Raw genomic sequence first — 22,423 nt, forward strand, 5'->3', positions numbered from 1 at the left:
GCAAATAACGTGTCCTTCAATAGGACTTAGGGGATAATCTAGTTACAATAGTACATATTCTAAATATGACACATGGCTCCGGGCGTTCATCCTTTGCAACATCTATGATGGTGTAACGAAAGTCCATCAAAGATCGTAATCCATCAGGGATTTTTCATCGATCAAATATATCGTTATAGTCTGTCATTCTGGCACAATGGGGATATTTTGCCAGTAACACCTAAACCTTATAGGTTTCTGCTATCGTGGCTTTAGAGGATACCGTAATTCCACATATAGTGGAAATTACCATGAGTAAAACTCATGGAATGCACATGTGCTAATTCGGTGAACTTCAAGTCCTTTGGTACCTCATCTTATTCCTTTTCGAGTCTATATGGGTCTTTATCCCTTTATAGGGATTATCAAACTTTGGTGTTTAACACAGACTTTATTTCTTCTGGAAAAGTTCCATCAAGGAACTATAATCTCATCTAGGAGATATTCTCTTTACATAGGAGAGTGTTCATTCGTCAGGAATGTATTATTCGGTATGAGATTTATATGTTGCATATTTATAATTCAAAGATATGGGTCCTCCTAGGATCTCATGACGGATCTTCAGAATCCTATTAACTGCATAATTTAATTCATGCCATTTGCCAAATATATTACATAGCAGAACAATGTTTATTCAACACATATGTGGGATGAGTCTCTCACAAGACCACTTGAACCATCACATTCACCACGCATTATTTCAATAGTGCCTATAAATGTTCGAACTTCAAGCTCGTGACTTTCATTTTGCGATTATTGGTTCAGCCTCGATTGCATTTATCAATGACCCGATAAGAGAGCTTAAAGCACTCATGCCTAGGACTTTGTTTTGGATCCATTTGCAATCTAGAGGGCAAGATAGGTGTCGACATATTTGTCTCCCACATTTAATAATGATCTCCGTCATTTCCCAAAACGAAAGATTCATTGTCCTATATTCCCAGCACAATGATATTGCGCGCATTGCTAGGAATTTCATCATCAAGATGAACCTCTTCGTGAGGCAAATCACCATCAGGGTGAATTAATCGGAGGAGAGTTATCACAGACCACGTGAATCTGCAATTAGAACATATGCTTTGACTAAGGCTGATGGATCATATTCGCAGGCGTCCCCAAGAATAGATCAAATGCTAATAAGTCAAATGTGGATATGATATTAATCCCGAGTATGTCCACATCTATATCAGGTAGAAGCATTTAGACCAATATGGTTACTCCTTAATGATTTCTGGCAAACTCCATATACACAGGAGTACACACCGAACGACAGGTTCAGTTTGGCTTTTGTGCGTTTAATAGAACATTTTGAGGCATTACATTATATGGGCATTCCTCCCCCTAATGCCGAGATGTTCTAAAAGCATACAGATAAAATCTCCAACCACAATCATCCAGTTGTGGCCAATGTATGCTATCGTGGTGATTTATTTGAGAAATCTTACGCACATTATAGATCGGAGTTTTATGCAGTGATGCCAGTGAGCTTTAGACTTAGATTAATGTAGTGGCATGAATACTACATATTTTTCCTTCAACATGAAGGGTTAGTCTCAACATCTAGCAAGACACGCAATAACAAGTTGCTTCGTGTTTACAATTCTGCAAACTTATTGTTATTATTACCAAATGCACAGTCGATCATTAAGATTTAGACTAACATGCACAACACTATTTTATCCATAAGGGTCCTTCAGGGGCTCATGAATTCCATTCGTCGTTTGGAGCCATTAGTTGACTTCAGATCAACAAGTAAAATGACCATCAGGGTCTAACGCTCACAAAGACATTCACTGGTTGCATTGTGCGTTTAAGCACATAGGAAAATATGTGTGTAGATAATGGTAGTAAAGTGCACGGCATCAGGCCAATGCTGCCAAGCAAATATTTTTATATGCATAGATGTATAGTCCAACTCATTTTTATCACTGCCCATGGTTTACCCAATTACTCATACTGTTCTAAAATTGGGTATCAATTTGTGCAACATTTTTAGTTATTATAATTTTGAGAGAGAATTTATAACAATAGTTAATAATTTGTGATGTTTCCAGCAGGGCAAACATTTCTCCTCATATTATATACCAAGTTGTTCTATAAAAGCATTATTTCGATCTCTTCGTTGTTCGGCAAAAAGAGAAGCTTTGGAATAGAACAGACAAGGCCAATAATTCATTTTTATCTGGGAAAAATAACCATATAACTAGCTTTTCATGAAACAAATGATGATAACTACTTGGCAAGAACGAAACAAGACTGGTATCCGCCTAGGATCCGTCTTCAACAACAGATAGTACTGCTCTCATACGAAGAAATCATCAGGAGTAGAGAGGATACAATAGGTCTCTATAAGATCTTCATATTTCTATTATAAATTATCATCACTAATAGTCTAGTGGTCAAGACATATGACTCTTCTGGCTCCGAGGACAAGGACATGTTAATGTCTAATCTAGCTTCAAGCTCTATGGTGATGTGGGATTTCATAGTTATTTGTCTACTCTTCTCACTTCTAGTAGATCGGAGGTAGATAATGGTAAGCATGCCAAAGGGTGGAATTCAGTGTAGTTCGGCTACATAAACCCCAGGTATGTGTCCATTCAGGACCGACCTTTACCATTTAGCTTACAGTGTATACCAAATTGTTAAAGGACTATCCCGAGTCAATTCAGTGACTATAAGTAATTACAATTTCGAGAGATGTATGCGACACAAGCATAGAGGTCCTAGATAGAACGAGTAAAGTGGTTCGACAGAAACACACTATGGTTTTCACACCAACATAGTGAAAAAATCTCAGAATAACCTCTCGGTATACTCGCAACTTCGTGTTGCTGGCGATTACATGTCCTTTTATCTCATAGTTTGCTTCATGTCATTTAGCGACAAAGAGAGCAATGTGCTAAAATCTGGTTGAGCAATGTATGGCTGAGATTTATAGTCTTAAATCATTTGGTAAGGCCTTTTGCTTACTAATAGAATCCCAATTTGTGATGTCTTTTATTCCAAAAAGGCTTGCATGCATTATATTATATATCTTCGGGTTACTTCGGGTAAAACTTTATGCATGAGGAGAGAGCAAAGAATTAACTTATCTGTGTTTAATTGTATTTCAATTTAATTTCCCAGATTATTCAAGCACTATAGACCTTGATATAGTTGTTATGACCACTTGACAATATAAATAAATATATGATACCACACAAAACAATCAAATAAAATATAGAGTTAAACAACATTTTTTACCAAGGTTGCGCTATGCTGTGACTTCAGGGGCTCGAATAATCCACCACATTCCACGCGAGTACAAGCTCCAGTGTATCTGGCGTCAAAGTGTGTGTGGCCATCGAGGCTACGACAACGAATAAGCCTCCGTAACAAGCGCAACAGGCGCAATTGTGGCTCAATAGTCGGGGTACAAGATAAGTCCACGCAACGTGCGCAATAGGTGCAATTGTGGCTCGATGATCATGGCAGACGAACCGTGCCTGCAGGGCATGCGAAAAATACGCGACTCGGTGATGGCAGTCTGACTCAACGGGAGTGGTCCGACTAAGTGAGAGTGCAACATAGCAATCACATAACGCAACCAAGTTCGTACGACACAAATAATGTGTCATGTTGCCAGTGCGCAGTCAATATTTAGCCAATGTCATAACTTAGCCGATTAATAACGCAGCCTGATCAACGTGTCCGAATACCCAATATACAATTTAATCGCTCGATGTGAGTCCAAAAGCTCAACATAACATAAATATTTAGAGCGATTTCAGTATGTATAATACATCAATATAGCCTTCATATGCATTTTAATTTTCTGCTAAGTATCTACTACAGGAAATAAAAAGCAGAAACAAACACATCATGTGTAAAAGGCAATTTCCCATATTTAAGCATGTATTTTAATTAGATATTCCATTCGTAACTGCAAAATTTTTAGATATGTATCAACAGATTATAGAATAATAAACACTTGTACAAATAATTGAAGTTGTGAGTTATAGAATTTTAGATGCAGTATTGAGTATTGAGTATTTCTTTGTGAGTATTGAGTATTTTCTATGAAGATCAATTCTATTTTCCTCTTAAATTTCTTATATTTATATTTTTTGGGGATATGCAAGAGAGTTATTTGTCATTTGTTAGAGAATCAAAGAAAGGATCGATTCCTTATGGAGCCCTAGGGGTGATGATCAAACTTAGACATGCATGCACAAACCCTATGAACTATACCTACAGTTCAAGACAAACGATGTTGTTTGTACAAATGTACAATGGAGAACTTTTTAAAATTTCAAAAAAAGAGGTTGACTTATAATGCTAGAATTGTTGGAAAAGATTAAACTTAATGTTTGCTAGAACTGCTGAAAAAGATGTGTGCCAACAAACACTTAGTTTGCCTAGAATATTAACAACAAAGAAATGGTATGTGGTTACATAGAACCAAAAGAAAAGCCCATGCAAAAGCGCCAAGCCGTTTGTATAGTTATTGCATTTGCGATTGAATTGCTCAGCAAGATATGAAATTCAACAAACAAAGAGGTGTCATTAGTATTGTGAAGTGTTGACAGCATGCATTCTAGGGCAGCAGCTCAAAATCCTTTGATGACCATGTTGTTTGTACAAATGTACAATGGAGGTAGACAAACTAACAAAGCCATGCAACAAGTCTACAGAATATGTTGGTTCTATAAATAAATATTTTTCGACAGTCCCCTTGTGTACAATATATTTACATGCAAATTAACAGATTCATATCTGATATAGGATAGCCTAATTAACACTAGGCCCATTATTGGACACATAAAAATTAGATTATTCTCACAAATATAGATAGAAGGTTGAAATAAGTCCCTTCCTTTTATTACCATGGGAATGTCAAGCCAAAGAACTATGACACTGTATGTTGTCCAACACGTGCACCACTGCGACAATGGGTAATGGCCAGAAGGCCAAATTTTGGCACAGTAGCTGGCTGCAAGAAGATGTCCTAAGAATGTTGGCACCAAACTTCCACAGTTTAGTTAAGTACAAGAACAACTCAATTAGCCAGGAGTTGAGGAATAATGTGTGGATTAGAAGCCAACAGGAAAGAATCACCCATTCAGCTTAACTGACTCATTAATATGTAAACATTACAAAATCTAGGATGATTGCAGAAGTAAGTGCTTAACATTGGTGTTAGAATAGGTTAAAATGTAATCATAGCTATAGAGACATCTGCTTTTGAACTGTTAAGTCCAAAAGATTGAATATTTGGCGCGAAATACTGAAATGTTACATTTATTTAAGCTCACCATCCAATTCTAGTGTTGTAGATATATATTGTTTCTTTCTGTAATTCTTTTAACTGTCCAGTGTCCATTTATATCACCACAAATGAAATTATCAACTAATAGTAAATTCATGCATAAAATGTGATGTACCTTTCATGAAGAAACAAAATCACTCCTAACGCAACTCCTAGTGCGCTTTCCTCAACCTTTATCTTTGCCTGCACCACGACGGATATCAAGCTAGCAAGATTTACTTGAAATCTAAATATTTTGACTAAGTATTATATTAACTATAATAATATAGAAGTAACTTCCAAATTGAAAAGTTGGGCTAAACCTAACTGTAACTGAAGTGTGATTGACATATGTTCCACATCGACGAATTTTAGTATTAGGAGATAAATGAGAATAATCAGAACAATATAATAAGCGAGATTTTCAGCTTACAAAATGCATTTTTTCAGAATTCTTATTGCTTTGTTGTTTCAGGATGATGACAAATACGAGTTTGTTGACCCCACCAGGATTTAAGAATTAGTTAAGACCTACTCAAGTTTGTTTCATTCCCCATATATACATGGCAGGAGAAAACAAGAATAGTTGACGTAGGATTGTGATATGGTTTACTGTAATTCTGCTTCCTTCTGCTACAATCATGTATTTGCATCTACACCTATATTCCTTGTCTTAACAGGTTGAAGAGGTGGAAGAATCAAAAGGTGAAGAGGCTACTGAGGTTAGTTCCGTGTGAGTGCAATTTTATTTGAGTTCGAGTTTGGTCTCTGTTACTGTTGTATCACCCTGCATGTAAAGTTCATATAGATAATTTCTGGTGAGTGAAGAGCATTAGCTCATGAAGGAAGGAATTAAACTGCATAATTTTGTTTCAACTGAGGATATGAAATGCCTCCTGATGTTTTGGCATTATGGTGAATATTGACCACATGGAAATAGATAGTGGACCAAGACTTCATACTGGCAGTGCATATAATTACTTGATAACACGAAAATAATTCTATCTACAACATCATTTAGATCTTGGCTTTCACTTTGCACCAGTGCATAGCACGAATTTGATCCCAATTCTTCAAAGATATTTCATCTGCATCTGCAGCAAACCATGCCTCAAGCCGACAGACACACCATTGCAAGCACATAAATATCATTTATACACAAACATTTTATAAATATCAACATTAGGTTCTCGGAACACCCAACATAAGAAAGTGCGAAGAGAAATGTGATAAATAGAAGGGGTGTTACCTTCAGCCCTGCACACCCTACTATCCCAGTGACAACTGTAATTGCATCCAGGTGTCGAGCGACCTATTATTCAAGGGTTGAATACCAGAGAAATTTTCGGAGCAAACCTTTAGTTATTCACAGACATAGGATCATAAGAATCACCTTACTTCTATGACACCTTGCTCCCCAAGAATAATTTTTGGCTTCTGTTCGCAATCAGCTAAAGCTTCTTTTAGTTCATCAACTAATGTTTCGTTTCTTAGTTCTTACAACAACCAACTTAGGCATCAATGTTTTGACATGTAGTAAGTTATATCCAGAATGCTCAAATGAGTGCATAGTTTCTGTATTACAAGATTAATGCTCGAATAAGTGCACAATTCCATTTCAAACTTTGAACAAGAGGGCAAAAATGACAGCTTGTTATTCACATCATTGCTCTCCATTGGACCATTGATGCAACCACAGTTACTGATGTGCATTCAAATGTCCAAACTGCACATCACATAGAAAATTGGGAATAGAAAGAAAAAACTCATCACTTGCAGAATTAATGATTTGGGAAATGCATTATTGTTATATACTTGCATTTAAACCTCAATATATGATTACCCTCTTGTGCGCCCATTCGTTCAAGGTTAAAGGCATAGCTTCAGATTCACCATCTCATCACAAGATGTAATTACATAGTTTAAAGGACCATTGCACATTTTACAAACTATAAATTTATAAATTTAAAGGATAAGAGGAATGGTGAAAAACCTAGAATAATAGCAACAAGAAGCAAACATTACTTGTATGAGTCTAGCAAGATCAGGAGCATCTTTCGGCCCGGCTAGCCTAGTATTTGTATTCTGTGAGACCAAGAGCTCGTAATGGCAACTTTCAATATCAGTTTCGACAAAGATCTCTAATATAAATAGAAAAAAGCCCTCAAAAAAGAGTTCATGTTGAACATACCAGGGAATTTTTAATCTGAGCTGGCGCCTTTGCTCCTACTCAATTTGATTTCGATTCTGACTTGCTGCAACGAGGTGTCCAGCGACACCATGGACAATAGCCAATGCTGTCGGTGTTTTGGGTCCGACCGCACACCCGGGGTTGCCCCTCAAGGTGTTTTTAGGAGTAGGACGGTGTCGACGACTGTAGCAAAATGGTTCGTGCTGATTGCACGAGGGACAATGGACAAGGTTTACAGGTTCGGGCCGCTTAGAGATGCGTAACACCCTACGTCCTGGTGAGTATGCTTGGTGAACGCGGTTACAAGAGAGCTCTCTGGATTGAGAATACAGAGAGTTGGTGTGGGTGGCTAAGTAATAGGGTCGATCGTTCTGAAGGGGTGCCCCCTAGGCCTTATATACTCGACCGTGGGGCAATACATGTGGATATGATAACAATGTGTAGCTAAAATATAGTGAACTGCTTGAGTTTATCTCCTTGTAGTTCTGCCGACTTATCCTCGCATGGCTCCGTTGCATGGGGGCTCCAGCGCGGGAAAGTCGGATCTCTGTTGTGGTCACTCGCTCGACGTTGTGGGTCGCCCGGGTTTGCACCGATCCAGCCTCATGTCGATCTGCTTTGCTGGTTATCTCCCCCAGGCCCACGAAAGAATGACCTTACGATTTATTGGGCCCTTGGGCCTTTCGTGAGGTCTTTTACTCTTTTAGTGGACCCGGGGAATATCTATCCCCCACAAATGCAGTGACGACAACTATATTGTGTGTGTGCTCATTGCACTTCCCGAACATCACGTTGACGCAATGCCTGTCGTGAGGTGCAGGAAAAGATCAATAGCATTTGTGATGTTCTGCTCTCGGGTGTTAGCATACCCCTCATCCTTGACCTTTGAATCGAAATGATTAACATGCCAGGAAATGCCACAAACAACAAACCAAACTATTACATGCCAGCTCACAAACTGCCGCTGCATCCTAACACAATGCCATTCCCGCATTGACGCATCGAACACGAACATCCAGATCTCGGGAGATTTAGGACCGAACCTGTCCAGGAATGTTGGGACGAGGCGCTCGGCCACGAGCGAGAGCAACCTCTGCTGCGACACCTCCTCCGCGTCAGGGTTCAGGCTGATCACATTCTTCAGCAGCAACATGTTCCTGCACACACACGCAGACAGGTGTAATGAACAATTGTCTACTATGCATTCAAACACGGCTTATATTAAGATGTGTAACATACAAGTATCATGCCTAATTGCTATTGCTAATTTTAGCCAACATAGCCCCGTCCAGCTTGCGAGTGGCAAGGCTACAATTAGACAAGGTAGGACGATGTGCTGACATACACATTAAACGACTTTGGTGCTTGACTTCGGTTGAGCCGTGATACTTATGCTATGTGTTGCACCGGTTGCAGGTGAGCAGATGCCTCACAAAACTGAAGATGGTCGGTCCAATAAGAGAAGACCAGCGTTCTCACCCCACGAACAACATTCGACCACACAACTCACCCAGTTCGATCCAGGTCCTTGTGTACTCATCAGCATCCTCCCCATTATCGTCTGGCTCGATGATAATCATCCGGAAAACCTTGAACGACGACATCAGCGCGTGATGGTGGGCAGCAAGCCTGACAACCATGAGCAGTTCCCCGCGGGATACCACGAGGTAGCAAGCGCGGACAAACTGCTCGTCACTGCAACTGCACCCACCTTCCTGGAAGCACGACAACGCTGACAGCACGACCAGGAGACCCCCATCCCCGTATGAACCATAGATCGGTCCGCACATGAGGATATGTCCACCTTGGGTTAGGAAATGGAAGGAGTCCTGGTAGTACACAACGTCCTCCTGTTCCCAACCCGGCCCAACTGGCGCGGCGGGCAAAATGTCGCACACGACCACCTTGTCCCCTGGGCGCCAGAACGCGAAGAGGCGTCGGCGCGACGCGTGGATGTCAGGCTGGTAGGTGACGATTCCCGCAGCAACGCATCGCAGTCACAGGTCGTCAGGAGGGAAGGAGAGGGCGGCGGCGAGTACGACCATCCTGTGGATTTTGTGAGCGGCGAGACCGAAGAGCACGTCGGGCAGCGCACGAGAGTCTCCGGTGCGGACGTTGAGCAGCTGGTGCCCGCAGGTCTGGCCGTAGGCGAGGAAGAACCAACCACCGTTGTACGAGCCGAAGTAGCGGGGCCTGGGCAACATGTTGTGTTTGCGGCAACCACTGAGGTAGCAGTAGACGCCAGTCACGTCCGCGGACAGGAGGAGGAGCGACGGGAGCTGAAATTTTAGAGCTGTCGCCCGCGCGACCGCCACGAGCCACACCTGGCAGACGACAGCCATCTGCGCGCGGTCGATTGCGCACGATGTCTGCGGGGCCGGTGGGTGGGATCGGAGAGCGGAGGATGCCACGGGATCGTACGACTTAGATCACAGGACGATAAAATGGACGGTTGAGATTGTCTAACGGCAGAACGCAAGGAAGGCATGCTACCCTTGCAGCCTTAATAAGTAGTAGAGACAAAACAAATTTATCATACTTAAAATATTTTGACTCTCAAATAAAGTTGGAATAACTTAGAGCCCAGCGAGTACATGAAAGATGAGGGACGTCTGAAAGTCGCTGCAGCCAAAACTTACATTCTTAACTAACTGGCGACTTAGCGGGCATAATGCGGTATTAGACTTCACATAGATCTGGTCAAGGTTTTCTTATTTATTTCAGGGGTCCAATGTTACAAAACTAAGCTGAAAATTATTGTGCTTCTGTTTTTGGAGAATTCATAAATATAGGTCGTGGAATACTTGAGAAAATAAGGAGCAGATACCAATTTCCATAATAAGATTTAATGTAGTTGACACTGCATATATTCGTTTGAGATGGTACTGTAGATGTTGAATTTGGCATATAAGACATTGAAGTGCAAATTCACAAGTGGTAGCTTAGAAGGAAATAAAAGTCGAGCACTCAAGGCATATGCTAAATATGTGCAGCCAAACACTACAACGATGATAGTGCTAAATATAAAAGAAGCTACATCTGATTTTTTTATTAAAAAGAAGGGAGGAATAGCATGCAACTTAAGATATGGATCAAAGATATCATGTAGCATACCATTGTAAAAGTAAAAAAGCAACATGAACAAATAAACCAGTATAGTATCACGAGAGCACATACCGAGCGAAGCTTAGAACCGAAAACTGGGGTAAATAAGATAATATATCCACATGGGTTTTTTCAACATATAAATTTGAGGGACGACCTGAAAAATAGTTGGATAATAGTGTTAATACATATCAAATACAGGGAGTCATTCTTCCAAAAGACATGAGAACCGAGAACAAGAACACAATCGTTTTACTCGTAAATACTGATTTTACTATTTTGGTAAATTCGAAAATGAATGTAGATGTAGGCAGCCAAAATGGTAAGTTGTGATATAATGACTGGACCATGACACACTATTCACAATGCCAAAGGTTGAAGTCATCTAGCCCGCACATTCACTTGTCATATTTTCCTATACCTAAACCTAAGTTAACAGATCAAGAGCTTATGTGGGTGTCTATAAATCACATCCCTACTTTTTCCTTGATAGCACATAGAAAAGTTTGCTAATTATGTGGGTCATATATAACTCTATTTATAAGAAGGGAACTCTGATTTTAAAATACTTACAACAACCGGAGCTTCGAAAGGTTGTCATGAGAAGCTGATACTTCTCCAACTAAAATATTCTCGTCGGAGCGCAGAACAATTGCCCTGCGCCGAATACGAGACGACACCAAATTAGCACCAGAGCGACATGAACCAACAGATAATCGGAGATGAGGGCATGAGAATTCTTACGCCCATCCTCGCTTTCCTCGACGGTCCTGTGTAGGAACCCATCACCGGGAGGATGCTTTCGCTAAAATAGAACAAAAGTTTGACACACAAGGGAACATAGTTTTACATTTTATACTGGACAAGAAGTCAGAACTGAACTATAAATAGGTTTGAGCCAAAAAATTGTTCATGAACCTTATAAAGCTCCTTTAGCATAGATTTTATTTTTTTATCAATAAAATGGAATTTTGATAGCTAAAAATGAACAATCAATTACACCCATTCAAGGAATCCAACACATTTAGTTTATTCATTGGTAAAAGTGAATGAAGCATTCATTATGAGAACAATATATTCTCTTGAAGGATCCAACTTGCTTCAACAAAGCTTCGAAACATGCCATGAGGTTACCCTTGGTCTTATGCCATTTTGCATACAAACCCCAAACGTCGGCATTGCTGCCTCCATTTCGCACAATCTGCAAACTCACACAAGATATTAACTGCAATCTGGTATCTAATATAAGATGAAATACAATTCAGAGAGGGTGTTAACCTGCTGAAGGGTATCACCAGTAATTGAAAGGGAAATGTGCCCTTGGGCCATTTCTAAGGATTTTGGTGATTAAGTGCCAACACAAATGGTTTAAGTGTTAAACTGTGCCACGTTGTGAATGAAGTGCAAATCAACACAAAGGTATGATTCTAGACTTAGTACATTGTTTTTTATGTGCTAACATATTTGTCTAAGTGCTAGAATCAGAGAAAAGACAAAAGGAAAAAGAGTTGGCTGTGTACAGCCAACTGCTGTTCAGTCTGGGTGCACCGGACTGTCCGGTGGTGCACCAGACAGTGTCTGGTGCGCCAGGCTGGCTCTGGTGAAAAGGCTGCTCTCGGAAATTCGTCGGCGGTGTACGGCTAAAAATCACCGGACTGTCCGGTGGTGCACCGGACTGTCCGGTGAGCCAACGGTCGGTCGCGCAATCCACGCGTGACGCGTGGCCGGGCCAACGGTCTGATGGGGGCACCGGACTGTCCGGTGTGCACCGGACAGTGTTTGGTGCGCCAACAGCTCCAAATCGTCAACGGTCGGCTGCGCCAGAATAGGAAAGAAATCTACACCGGACGGTGTCCAGTGGTGCACCGGACTGTCCGGTGTACCAGTCGACAGAAGGCAAGAATTGCCTTCCTGGATTGCTCTCAACGTCCCCTAGCTGCCTTGGGGCTATAAAAGAGACCCCTAGGCGCATGAAGGAGTACACCAAGCATTCTTTGATCATCTCTTAGCATCAAGACATCTCTCTAGCGCATTTGATTAGTTGTGATAGCAATTTGAGCTCCTCTTAAGTTGAGAACTCCGTGTGTGATCTTAGAGCTCAAGTTGTGACTTGTGTGCATGTTTGTGCTCGTGCTTTGAGGCTTGTGTGTGTTGCTCTTCCCACTCTTACATCTGTGCTTCTTTGTGATCATCTCATTGTAAGGGCGAGAGGCTCCAAGTTGTGGAGATTCCTCGCAAACAGGAAAGAGTAAAGAAAGAAGAACACCGTGGTATTCAAGTTGATCATTGGATCACTTGAAAGGAGTTGAGTGCAACTCTCATCCATTGGGACGCCACAACGTGGACTAGGCAAGTATTGTACTTGGCTGAACCACGGCATAAATCCTTGTGTCTCTTGTGCTTGTTCTCACTGTGTCAATTGTGGTTCGCAAGAAGCTCTCCTTAGCCACTTGATTTCATTGTGCTAACACTTAATCAAGTTTGTGGTTTTAAGTTTCAAGTTTTTACAGGATCACCTATTCACCCCCCTCTAGGTGCTCTCAGTAATATCTTATAATTGATTGGATTGTCTTGTCTCTTTATTTGCATCATATGTTGCATCGTGAGTATCAACAACATCTGGAGATTGTTCTTCAAGCATTGTCATCACCTTGTCCAATATACCAACATTGAAATGCTTGTTTGGGAACAAATTCAATACAACAATATTCCAAGGTATGACTGATCAGCACAAGTAGACATAACTTCTCGTACACAAGTTGATTTGCTCAAACTTTTCATAAGATCACTTTCCTCAAAGACTTGTACTTCCTTATGGCGATCTTGTACTCTCTTGATGTAAGGCCTCTTTAAACTTCTAATCTTGTCTAGTTCATGGCTAAAACAGGAAACAAAATCAAAACATGCTTAAGTAAAACACATGTGTGTCTATGAGGGAAATTAATTATCTAATAATAAAATCAATATAACCAGGCAGAATCCTTTAACATACCAGATCCCCTAACTTGGACGAGGCTAATCTCACTGCAGTCAGCAGCATATATGCACATTTTCCATTCCTGAGAAACATATATACAACTGAGTATCAGTATAAAGAATCCCATAAAATGGTAGATAATTAATACAATCAAACATTCATCAAGACAATCAAACCATGTTGTTTGCGTGACAAGCTTCGAGGTAAGCATCCTCCATTGGATGTGGCAGCGCATTATCTGCTGCCTCCATGAATGCATGCTCCAGAATCTTCACCTTGTCCTCGCCGAGACGCTGTTCTAGCCAATCGCCATCAGCTGTCCCCCAAGTAGATCGCTTCCCGGTCATCTTCCACATCAACAGACCCGCGGTCCCACACTCGGGCCGCCTGCGCCACCTGCCGCGGCCCGAGCCACGGCCACGGGAGCTGTGACCCCCGCCACCATGCCCTCTGCCATCTTCGCCGCTGCGGCCCCCGCCGCCCAGGAGTTCAACCGCACGTTTCACGGCTTCCTGTGGCGACAACTTCGGTTGCTGCGCGCTGGGAGCCGAGGGGCGCTCGGCCTCGGCGGTAGCCTGTTTCGCCGCCTCGCTGCGTCGGATGAACCAATTCTCTTCCAGAGGCTTATCCGGCGCAGGATGTTGCGACCGGTGGGCACCGCGACCGGCACCGAAGAACGAGAGCATGCGGGGCACCGGCGGCGCTGAGGAGGAGGGATCGAGGCTCGGAGGCTTCGGATCGGGGCGCTGAGGAGCATTGTCAAAGCGCTTGGTGAAGGTCGGTTGCTTGGGGAGTCCTCGGGGGTGGCGGCGAGGGCAGTGGGGATTGGGGCTGGGTGGGGATTGCAGAGACGTGAGAGGGACTGTGGATGAAGGAATGGCAGGGGGATGCGAGGGGAGGCAGGGCGGTGGAGGGAGGACTGCGGTGAGCGGCCAGTGGGGTGCGGGAGGCGGCGCGACAGAGGGGGAACGATAGGGACGGTTACTCACGTGGAGCGGAAGGCTGGGGTGGCGTGGGTGGACACAGAGTCACAAACGGACGGTGCAGATTCACAGAGGCTAACGGACGATCCAGATCTATGGAAGGCAGAACGCAAAGGAGGTAGGCTACCCTTACAACCTTAATAAGTAGTATAGATACTACACGATGTAGGTATTTATGCAATTCAGTACACTGCGTAAAAAATCTGGCATGTTGTTCACTGGTGGACACATCTCCAGGTTGGGCGTAAAAACCTTAAGTTTTGAGCATAAAATCTCTCAATTATAAGCGTAAATAACGAGCCAATATGAGAGGATGATAGCTCTAGTAGGTTGTTATTACGATCCTATTTTTATGACAGATTCAAAAAATATGGCGACCGCATGCATGCGGTTTCTATTTTTATACAAATCTAAAAATTATGACAAAATGCATGCATGAGTCAACCACGTTCCCTTGCATGCGCGTAAATTTTGGAAAGATATGTGTGGCGATTTCTATTTTTAAATGCTTTATTTTCTCCATAAATTTAGGATCGCTGCAACAGCCATGCAGCTAGACTCGTAAGGACCATTTTATGATATATACTGATACTAAATATGCTATACTGTGTAGATAATTATACAATTTGGTATACTGCGTAAAAATCTGTTACCAGCTGCATGCGCACGGATTTATGATGGAAAAAATGTGCAATGGAAGGAAATGAATTGCATGAATAGAAACAAAAAATCGTATTTAATGTTTTATTTCCTTCATAAATATAGGATCCTTCCAACAGCCATGCAGCTAAACACATTAGAACTAGTTTATGATATATATTGATACTGATTATACTACACGGTGTAGGTATTTATGCAATTCGGTATACTGCGTAAAAAATCTGGCATGTTGTTCACTGGTGGACGCATCTCCAGGTTGGAGCGTAAAAACCTTAAGTTTTGAGCATAAAATCCCTCACTTATAAGCGTAAATACACAACCAATATGAGAGGTTGACAGTTCTAGTAGGTTGTTATTACGATTCTATTTTTATGGTAGATCCGAAAACATGGCAGCCGCATGCATGCGATTTCTATTTTTATACAGATCCAAAAATTATGGCAAGTCGTGGGAGTTTCCATTGCATGCGCGCAAATTTTGAATTATATTTTCCTTTCCAGTTCATGCACGCAAAAAATTGGATGACATGAGTCACATAGAGCATAAATTCTTATATAACGTCGCACAAATACTTACAAATCTGGCGTTTACGAACATAAATAATTTGATTTTTATGGTAATTACGAACAACATAAATCAAGGAATTGTATTTCCAATGTGCATGCAAAAAATATGCATGCAACAAACTGATATACGAATTTCGTGTTCAAGCATAAAATCGTACAGTTTTTAGCGTAAATAATATATGTGGTAGGCATAAAACTCAATAATAAAAAAGAAAACACATATCGGAGGAGGTAGTCGCCGGAGGACGTCGTCGACGACATAAGCACAGATGTATGTCGTCATTCGGGTCGCCCGAACTACGCTGGATCGAAGGATGTCATGCACGATCGTCGCTGCACGCACCTCGCACCTTCCGTGACGCCACTCGAACCTCACGCCTCGTGTGTGGTCGTCGCTACTCGCACATCGAGGGGCGCCGCTTGCTCACGGGCCTTGGAAGTGTCGCCGCCTCGGGGCCTCAGGGACGCCGCCGCTTGCCCGCACAAGGGCACTGTCGTCACTCGCCCTCTGGATTGGGGAGCCGCCGCCGCCGACCTGGGAACCGCCGCCACCGCACGTCAAGGTCGGGTTGCCGCGGCCACCGCAGCCACTGGTCAAGGTCCACCGCCGCGCGCGTTATCGGGCAACCGCCGTCATCGCACGCGCCGTCGCTAATGAATCTAGATTGGTGAAAAACTGAACCCTAGCACTCTGGATTTTCTTTTATAGACGTCTAGACCTGGTCCGGCTCGACCGGATTGCACAGTCTGGCCTGGGCTTCCTCTAGTTATTGGAAGCCCATATCCAACCAAATAACCTTAGACATTGGAAAGATCTCGGTGCAGGCGCTTGAAATAAAAGCTTGTTTGTGGAATTTATGTCGGGGAGCTATCCTTACTAAAGATAATCTAGCCAAAAGACGTTGGAAAGGTAGCTTGACTTGTAGCTTTTGCAACCGAAATGAGAGTATTTACCATCTCTTTTTTGACTGCTATATGACAAGCAACATATGGAGAATAATTTACTATGCCTTCAAAATATAGAGGCCCGTTAGCATTAATCACATTATTGGGTCTTGGAGAAGCAATAGGGATCCAGGATACAAAAAATTATTACTCTCTGGAATCTCAACTTTATTTTGGTCTATTTGGCTCAGTCGAAATGAAGTGGCTTTTAATCATAAACCAATACCATCAATTCTGCATGTCATTTTCAGAGGTACTCACTGATTCAGATTCTGGAGACTTCTACAGAAGGAGGAATCACAACAACAAATCATCGATGTTTGTCAAGCGTGGGAAGCGGTGGCGATGGAAGTCTTTGCAAATAATGGATGGCGCTCAAATGCAAGAATTGAGGATGGCTAGAGTTACCCACATTCTCGTTATTTTGCTTCTTTGAGTTAGTTTCATTATCCAGGCAACGTTTCTCGGATGTAATAATTGTCTTGTGTTGGTTGTACGCATTACCATGCTAAAGCCGGAACTCATGTTTCCATTATAAAAAAAAACCTCAGACCCATAACCTCCACTAAATTCATCAAACAAATTGCACCCAGACTTAACACATCATCAAAATCTATGGTTCAGATAGTTGGATAATGTCATTTCTCTTGCTCACTCAAATATAATTGACAATATTATTTGGATCATCCATCATCCCTCACATGCCCGCCCCTAGCGTCGCCCTCCCCGCGTCCCTGCCGCCCGTCTCCCTCACTGTCACTATCATCGTTGTCGTCAACATCTCCCCTCGTGTCGCTACCACCATCGTCGACTCCTCCCCTCCGCGAGATCATAGCGTTAACACGGGCTATATACTAGTTGTGATAACTTGATTAGGACCCAAGCTACTATGAATCACCTTATAAAAATGCTACCATGGATTGTTTTTATTTCATGATCAAACTCTATCTTTTACTTGCACTCATGAAGCCCTACATGTAAGAATTTGTGCTTGCGCTAGTGCATGTGCCCACACCTATCGAACTCAAACAACATATACAATACATCATAATGATCACAATAATAATTGTAGGTTGAATTTGGCACACATATTTTCATCTTATCAACAAGGAATGACACATGTAGAATCTAATATAGTAAAATGATAAGAAGGAACTAGGAAGATTGAGAAACACCTCATAGGTGGACGTGTTGTCTTGCGCCTCTGTGTAGGTGCAGTCTGCAATGTGTGGATTTGGTCGCCAGCATGGCGCATTATGCGCCTACGGCCAGCTACATAAACAGAAAAGATCTCATTTTTAACATCGATAGAAAAGATCAAAGAGAAAGGGATGCTTCACTTGTGGGGAAATGGTCACATCAGGGATAATTGCCCAAACAAAACCGTACCCAAGAAGAGGAGTAGCAAAGGCACACCAGACCTAGTTCGGGATCTGATTGTCACCTTTCCTTAAACTGATGTGCACCGGACCGAGTTCGTGCACCACCAGACCGGTTGGTGACGTCAGCTAGCCATTGCGCGCGGGGGGAGGGTGTCACACCCGGGTTTTAGGGGTCCAAAGCCTGGGCGTAAACATAATCACCAGGTGTGCTGGGACCAAGTCTCACACATATGATGAATCATGGCACAGGATCGAATGTCACATCTTTACTACATAACAGGAGTTCTATACAAAATAAATAAATAATTACATTATAAGGAGACAACGGTCCAACAACCCAAAGTTGACTGGGAGACGACGACCTAGACCTCTCACGAACTCATCGCAGCATCCTCCACGCGCCTCATCCTGTGGTACCTGTTCTTGACCTGTGGGGGGGTGTGAGACAGCAAGAGTGAGCTCACATACGTTCATCGCTCAACAAGTTGTGGGGAATAATGTGCATGAACTCGCCAAAGGTGGGAGCTCACGTGAAGTGTAAGGCTTACCAAAGAGGATGGTTGAAGCTGAGCATTGCTTTTAAAGTTGGTCAAAATTTTATTAGCAATTACTAAGTATAAGTAAATACCAACCCAATTAAGTAGTAGAACAAAAGTAACAACATCACCTGCGATGCAATGCATATTACAAATTGAATTTAAGTTCCATAAATTAATCATGTGAGGGTCCGAGCTGCTCATGACCGTGAGCACGGCTAGTATACCAGTTTTACACTCTGCAGAGGTGGCGCATCTTTACCCACAAGTCATGTTACCCATCTGCCAAGGGATCGCGACTTCCCGTACACCTCTACCGAGGAGGCGAGGCAGGGTAACACTACGAGGCCTTTACAAAGTTCCACTAGCTTCAGAAAACCCGCTACAGTTTATAGGAAGCTCCAATGCAAGAATTCCCTTGCAGGACCGCCATCGCAGCAAAATCCTCCCGAGGGTCTCCCTACACTGACCACTCCCCTACTGCCCTTGCCCCTTTCGGGTAAGGTAGTCCTCCACTAGCTTTCCTAATTAATCAGCCAAGGGCGTCCCATTATACCCTTGTGGTAGCACTGTTTTCCCGGGTGGTCGCTCCATGTTCCAATTAACATAATGATCTTATCATGAACGATAAATAACAACAGATAACAAAAGTATAATCATGAGTAATGTATCTTCATACCCAAATCCACATAAAGCACTAGCAAGTACTACCCAAAAAGTTCAGTGGTAACAAGGTATAAAGATAATCAAACTAGGGTAACCTATTGGGTCCCATCAAAATTAACCTATGCAGATCATTATGATTAATCAGAACATGAGTGGGTAAAAAGAAGTGATCAAGGGCACAACTTGCCTGGGACTCGAGATTCCAGGTACCAGGATGATCTTCAGATGACTCGTAACCTCGCTCTAGTTGTAGCAATACAAATAAACAGTGTATATGCAAAATTAACATTACACCAAACATATATGCAAAATACATATTAATAATCTACCTATTGAAATAAAATTCTAGGAACAGGAATCACAATTTTTGGAGTTATAGATTTTAAGTTATGAATTTCTTAAGATTTTATGTATTTTGTACAAGATTAAATAGAGTACAAATTTTAATGTGTATTTCATGTGAAATAGTGGTACTAGATGATAAACCATAATATTACAAAATTATAGGAACTGGAACGAGTCAAAAAGGAGTTAAAATGTATTTTCTAGGAATTAAAGAAGTTTCTGGGATTAATTTTGCACTATTAATCATTTTCTAAATGAATTTCCATAGTTTATTCCCTGACTGGACTGCGCACCAAAAACTAGAAAGTGCAGGGGCTAATCTATAAATCTTCAGCAGACCCAGACCTACCCCGCGGTGGACGGCGGGTTGTTTTTGAAATAAGTCAGGGTCTCTTTAGCAAGATTACCAGGCCGAAGGGGTATCTCCCGATCTTAGTCATTGGATTACACCGACGGTCAGGATCAGATCCCGCCTATTATGAACCAGCGAGCGTGCAAAACCGTCCGATCACAATCCAGCGTCCCAAATCCGCAGTGGCGAAAGGGGTATGCGCGATCTAATCATTGCCGTCGACGATTGATCTAACGACACACAGAGCTTGCCCCCAAACCGGTACCCGCCTTCAATCCCAGCCGTTGAAGTTGGGATCAACGGCCAGCGCACCACTTTTACCCTCCCTTCCAAGACCGGCGGCCGTGTACAGGGCCACGAGCGCGGCGGCGCCATGGATGAGGCCACACATCCAATGACCCCGATGCGCTAAACTCCGTTCCAAAGGATGCTAAACATAGCGGCGAACCAGGCGAGCATGATAGAGTGGACTCACCGATGGATTGCGTAGTGCTTTTCTCTGTCTTCGTTGCACGGCGGAGATCCGGCGGAGCGATACGACGGCGAGGAATTGGAGCAAAACCGGCAGTTGATCACGAGTAGCGCGGCCCCACACGTCCTTCCCAGAACTTGAGGAAAGTCCCCGAGCACTTCACGGGGCAGACGACTGCGCGGCAGGGGATTTCCCCCCCACGGCGGAGCACAACCCCTCTCCTCTCGGTTCCCTCCCATGACGCCGGTGGCAGTGGCCAAGTAGTTCTCGTGATTGAGGGCTAAAGGTCAGCGATCTGCGCAGGGATTTATTCCCCCTCGGGCGGAAGCCGGTTATCCAGCTCCGAGCAGGTCAGGCGCCCGAGGATTCCGTGCGCGCGCAGGAGAAATCGCTATTTCTGTTGAGGAAGATGGAGACGAGCTCAACGCGGAACACACACGATGACCAGTGGGCCCCACAAGTCAGCGGGTAATAAGCGCAAGCGGCTGGTGGCCTGACAGAAGGGCCCCAGGTGTCGGCGCCAAGCTTCAAGTGGGCAGCACAGGGGATATTCCCAGGTGGGCTGAATTGAGTCGGGAAGGCCCACATAAGGTGATTTATTCTTTTCTTTTTTTTCCATTCCTTTTTCTCTCTATTTTCAAATCCAATTTGAATTCAAATTTCGAATCAAACTTAGGCCAAATTTATTCTCAAATCATATTGTGAAATTAAAATACAAGTTTTTAGAAATATAATTATATTATTTATATATTTTTTTATATCATTTCTCTTTTTCTCATTTTCAAAAACCCTGGGTTTAATTTAGGGCTTAAGTCAACTTCTAGTAATTATTATCTTATTACCATTAAAATTATTATTTTATTTAATGTGCAAACATATAAAACTCCAACATGATGCATATTCTTTTTATTTAGTATATTTATTGTTAGCCAAGGATAATTCCATGATTTGAAATATGCAAATATGAGAATAATAACACAAGTGGTCAATTGAACCCTTTATATTTCTCAATTCTTGGACATTTCACTACTCTTGCAATTTGGGTATTACAAATCCTACCCCCCTTAAAAAGAATCTCGTCCTCGAGATTTGTAAGAAAAAAAAAGATTATACCAAGATTGGTTTGTAATCGAGGTTGTAGTTTCTAATTGATTCAAAAATAAGAGTCTCTCTTTTTTAAAAAAATAAAAAATACAATTTAGCAAGTACTTAGAAATACATGGGTATCTTCTAGTTTATACACACAGTTAGGTAAGAAGAGAGATGGTCAAAGTGAGGTTAGCTGATGGTAAGAAGAACTTGGTAAGGGAAGACTCCATCGAAGGTGGTAAATCTTGAATCATCTCGAGATCTGATTTGACTCCTATTCTTCCATGTCGAGGTTGATCTCCTCCTTCTTACTCTTTGGTGTCTCCATCCGGGTTTGGGACAGGAGGTTAAGATGGATCTATTATGTAGGTCAAGTTGTTGGGTATGGCCGAGTTGATCTAGGATCTCAAACTTGTTTATAGGAGCAGGGTCTAATGTATTTCACCAGGATTAACTAACTTCTTAGGTCACTCTCTTTAAATTGGATCATAGTAGATTAGATGGGATCTAGATTAGATCGGTACAACTAGGTTAGACTAGATAATGTCTAATTACTTTGGATTAGATCATGGTTGTTACACTAGTGTGTGGTAAGTATGCTTATTAGGGCAAGATGCATTCATAGGGATAAGGTAGAATCTTTTGAGGTTAGTTAGATCTATTAGGATAAGATAAAATCTTTTCAAGATAAGATTAATCTACTAAGGTAATAGAGTTTTTTTAAGATAAGATGGATCTATGAGTGTAGAATATGAATCTTTTAAGCTAAGATGAATATTGTTAGGCTAGATACTCTAGTTTATCTAGTTATTTTTTTATAGGTGT

General features: G+C 42.1%; 1 protein-coding gene and 1 pseudogene across 1 annotated transcript; both read right to left on the bottom strand.

The window, feature by feature from the left end:
- Nucleotides 1-8,307: 8,307 nt before the first annotated feature.
- On the bottom strand, nucleotides 8,308-11,816 carry LOC103628760 (uncharacterized; annotated as a pseudogene).
- Nucleotides 11,817-13,257: 1,441 nt separating this feature from the next.
- On the bottom strand, nucleotides 13,258-20,933 carry LOC109939341 (uncharacterized). Its single transcript, XM_020537764.3, has 3 exons — nucleotides 20,513-20,933; nucleotides 13,618-13,684; nucleotides 13,258-13,503 (listed from the first exon to the last, which is right to left on the bottom strand). The coding sequence occupies exons 1-3, from the start codon at nucleotides 20,746-20,748 to the stop codon at nucleotides 13,498-13,500; spliced, it is 309 nt and encodes a 102-aa protein (XP_020393353.1). The 5' UTR covers nucleotides 20,749-20,933; the 3' UTR covers nucleotides 13,258-13,497.
- Between the last annotated feature and the right edge of the window lie 1,490 nt (nucleotides 20,934-22,423).

Source organism: Zea mays, chromosome 5, assembly GCF_902167145.1.
Source record: "Zea mays cultivar B73 chromosome 5, Zm-B73-REFERENCE-NAM-5.0, whole genome shotgun sequence".
In the NCBI taxonomy this organism is placed as follows: domain Eukaryota; kingdom Viridiplantae; phylum Streptophyta; class Magnoliopsida; order Poales; family Poaceae; genus Zea; species Zea mays.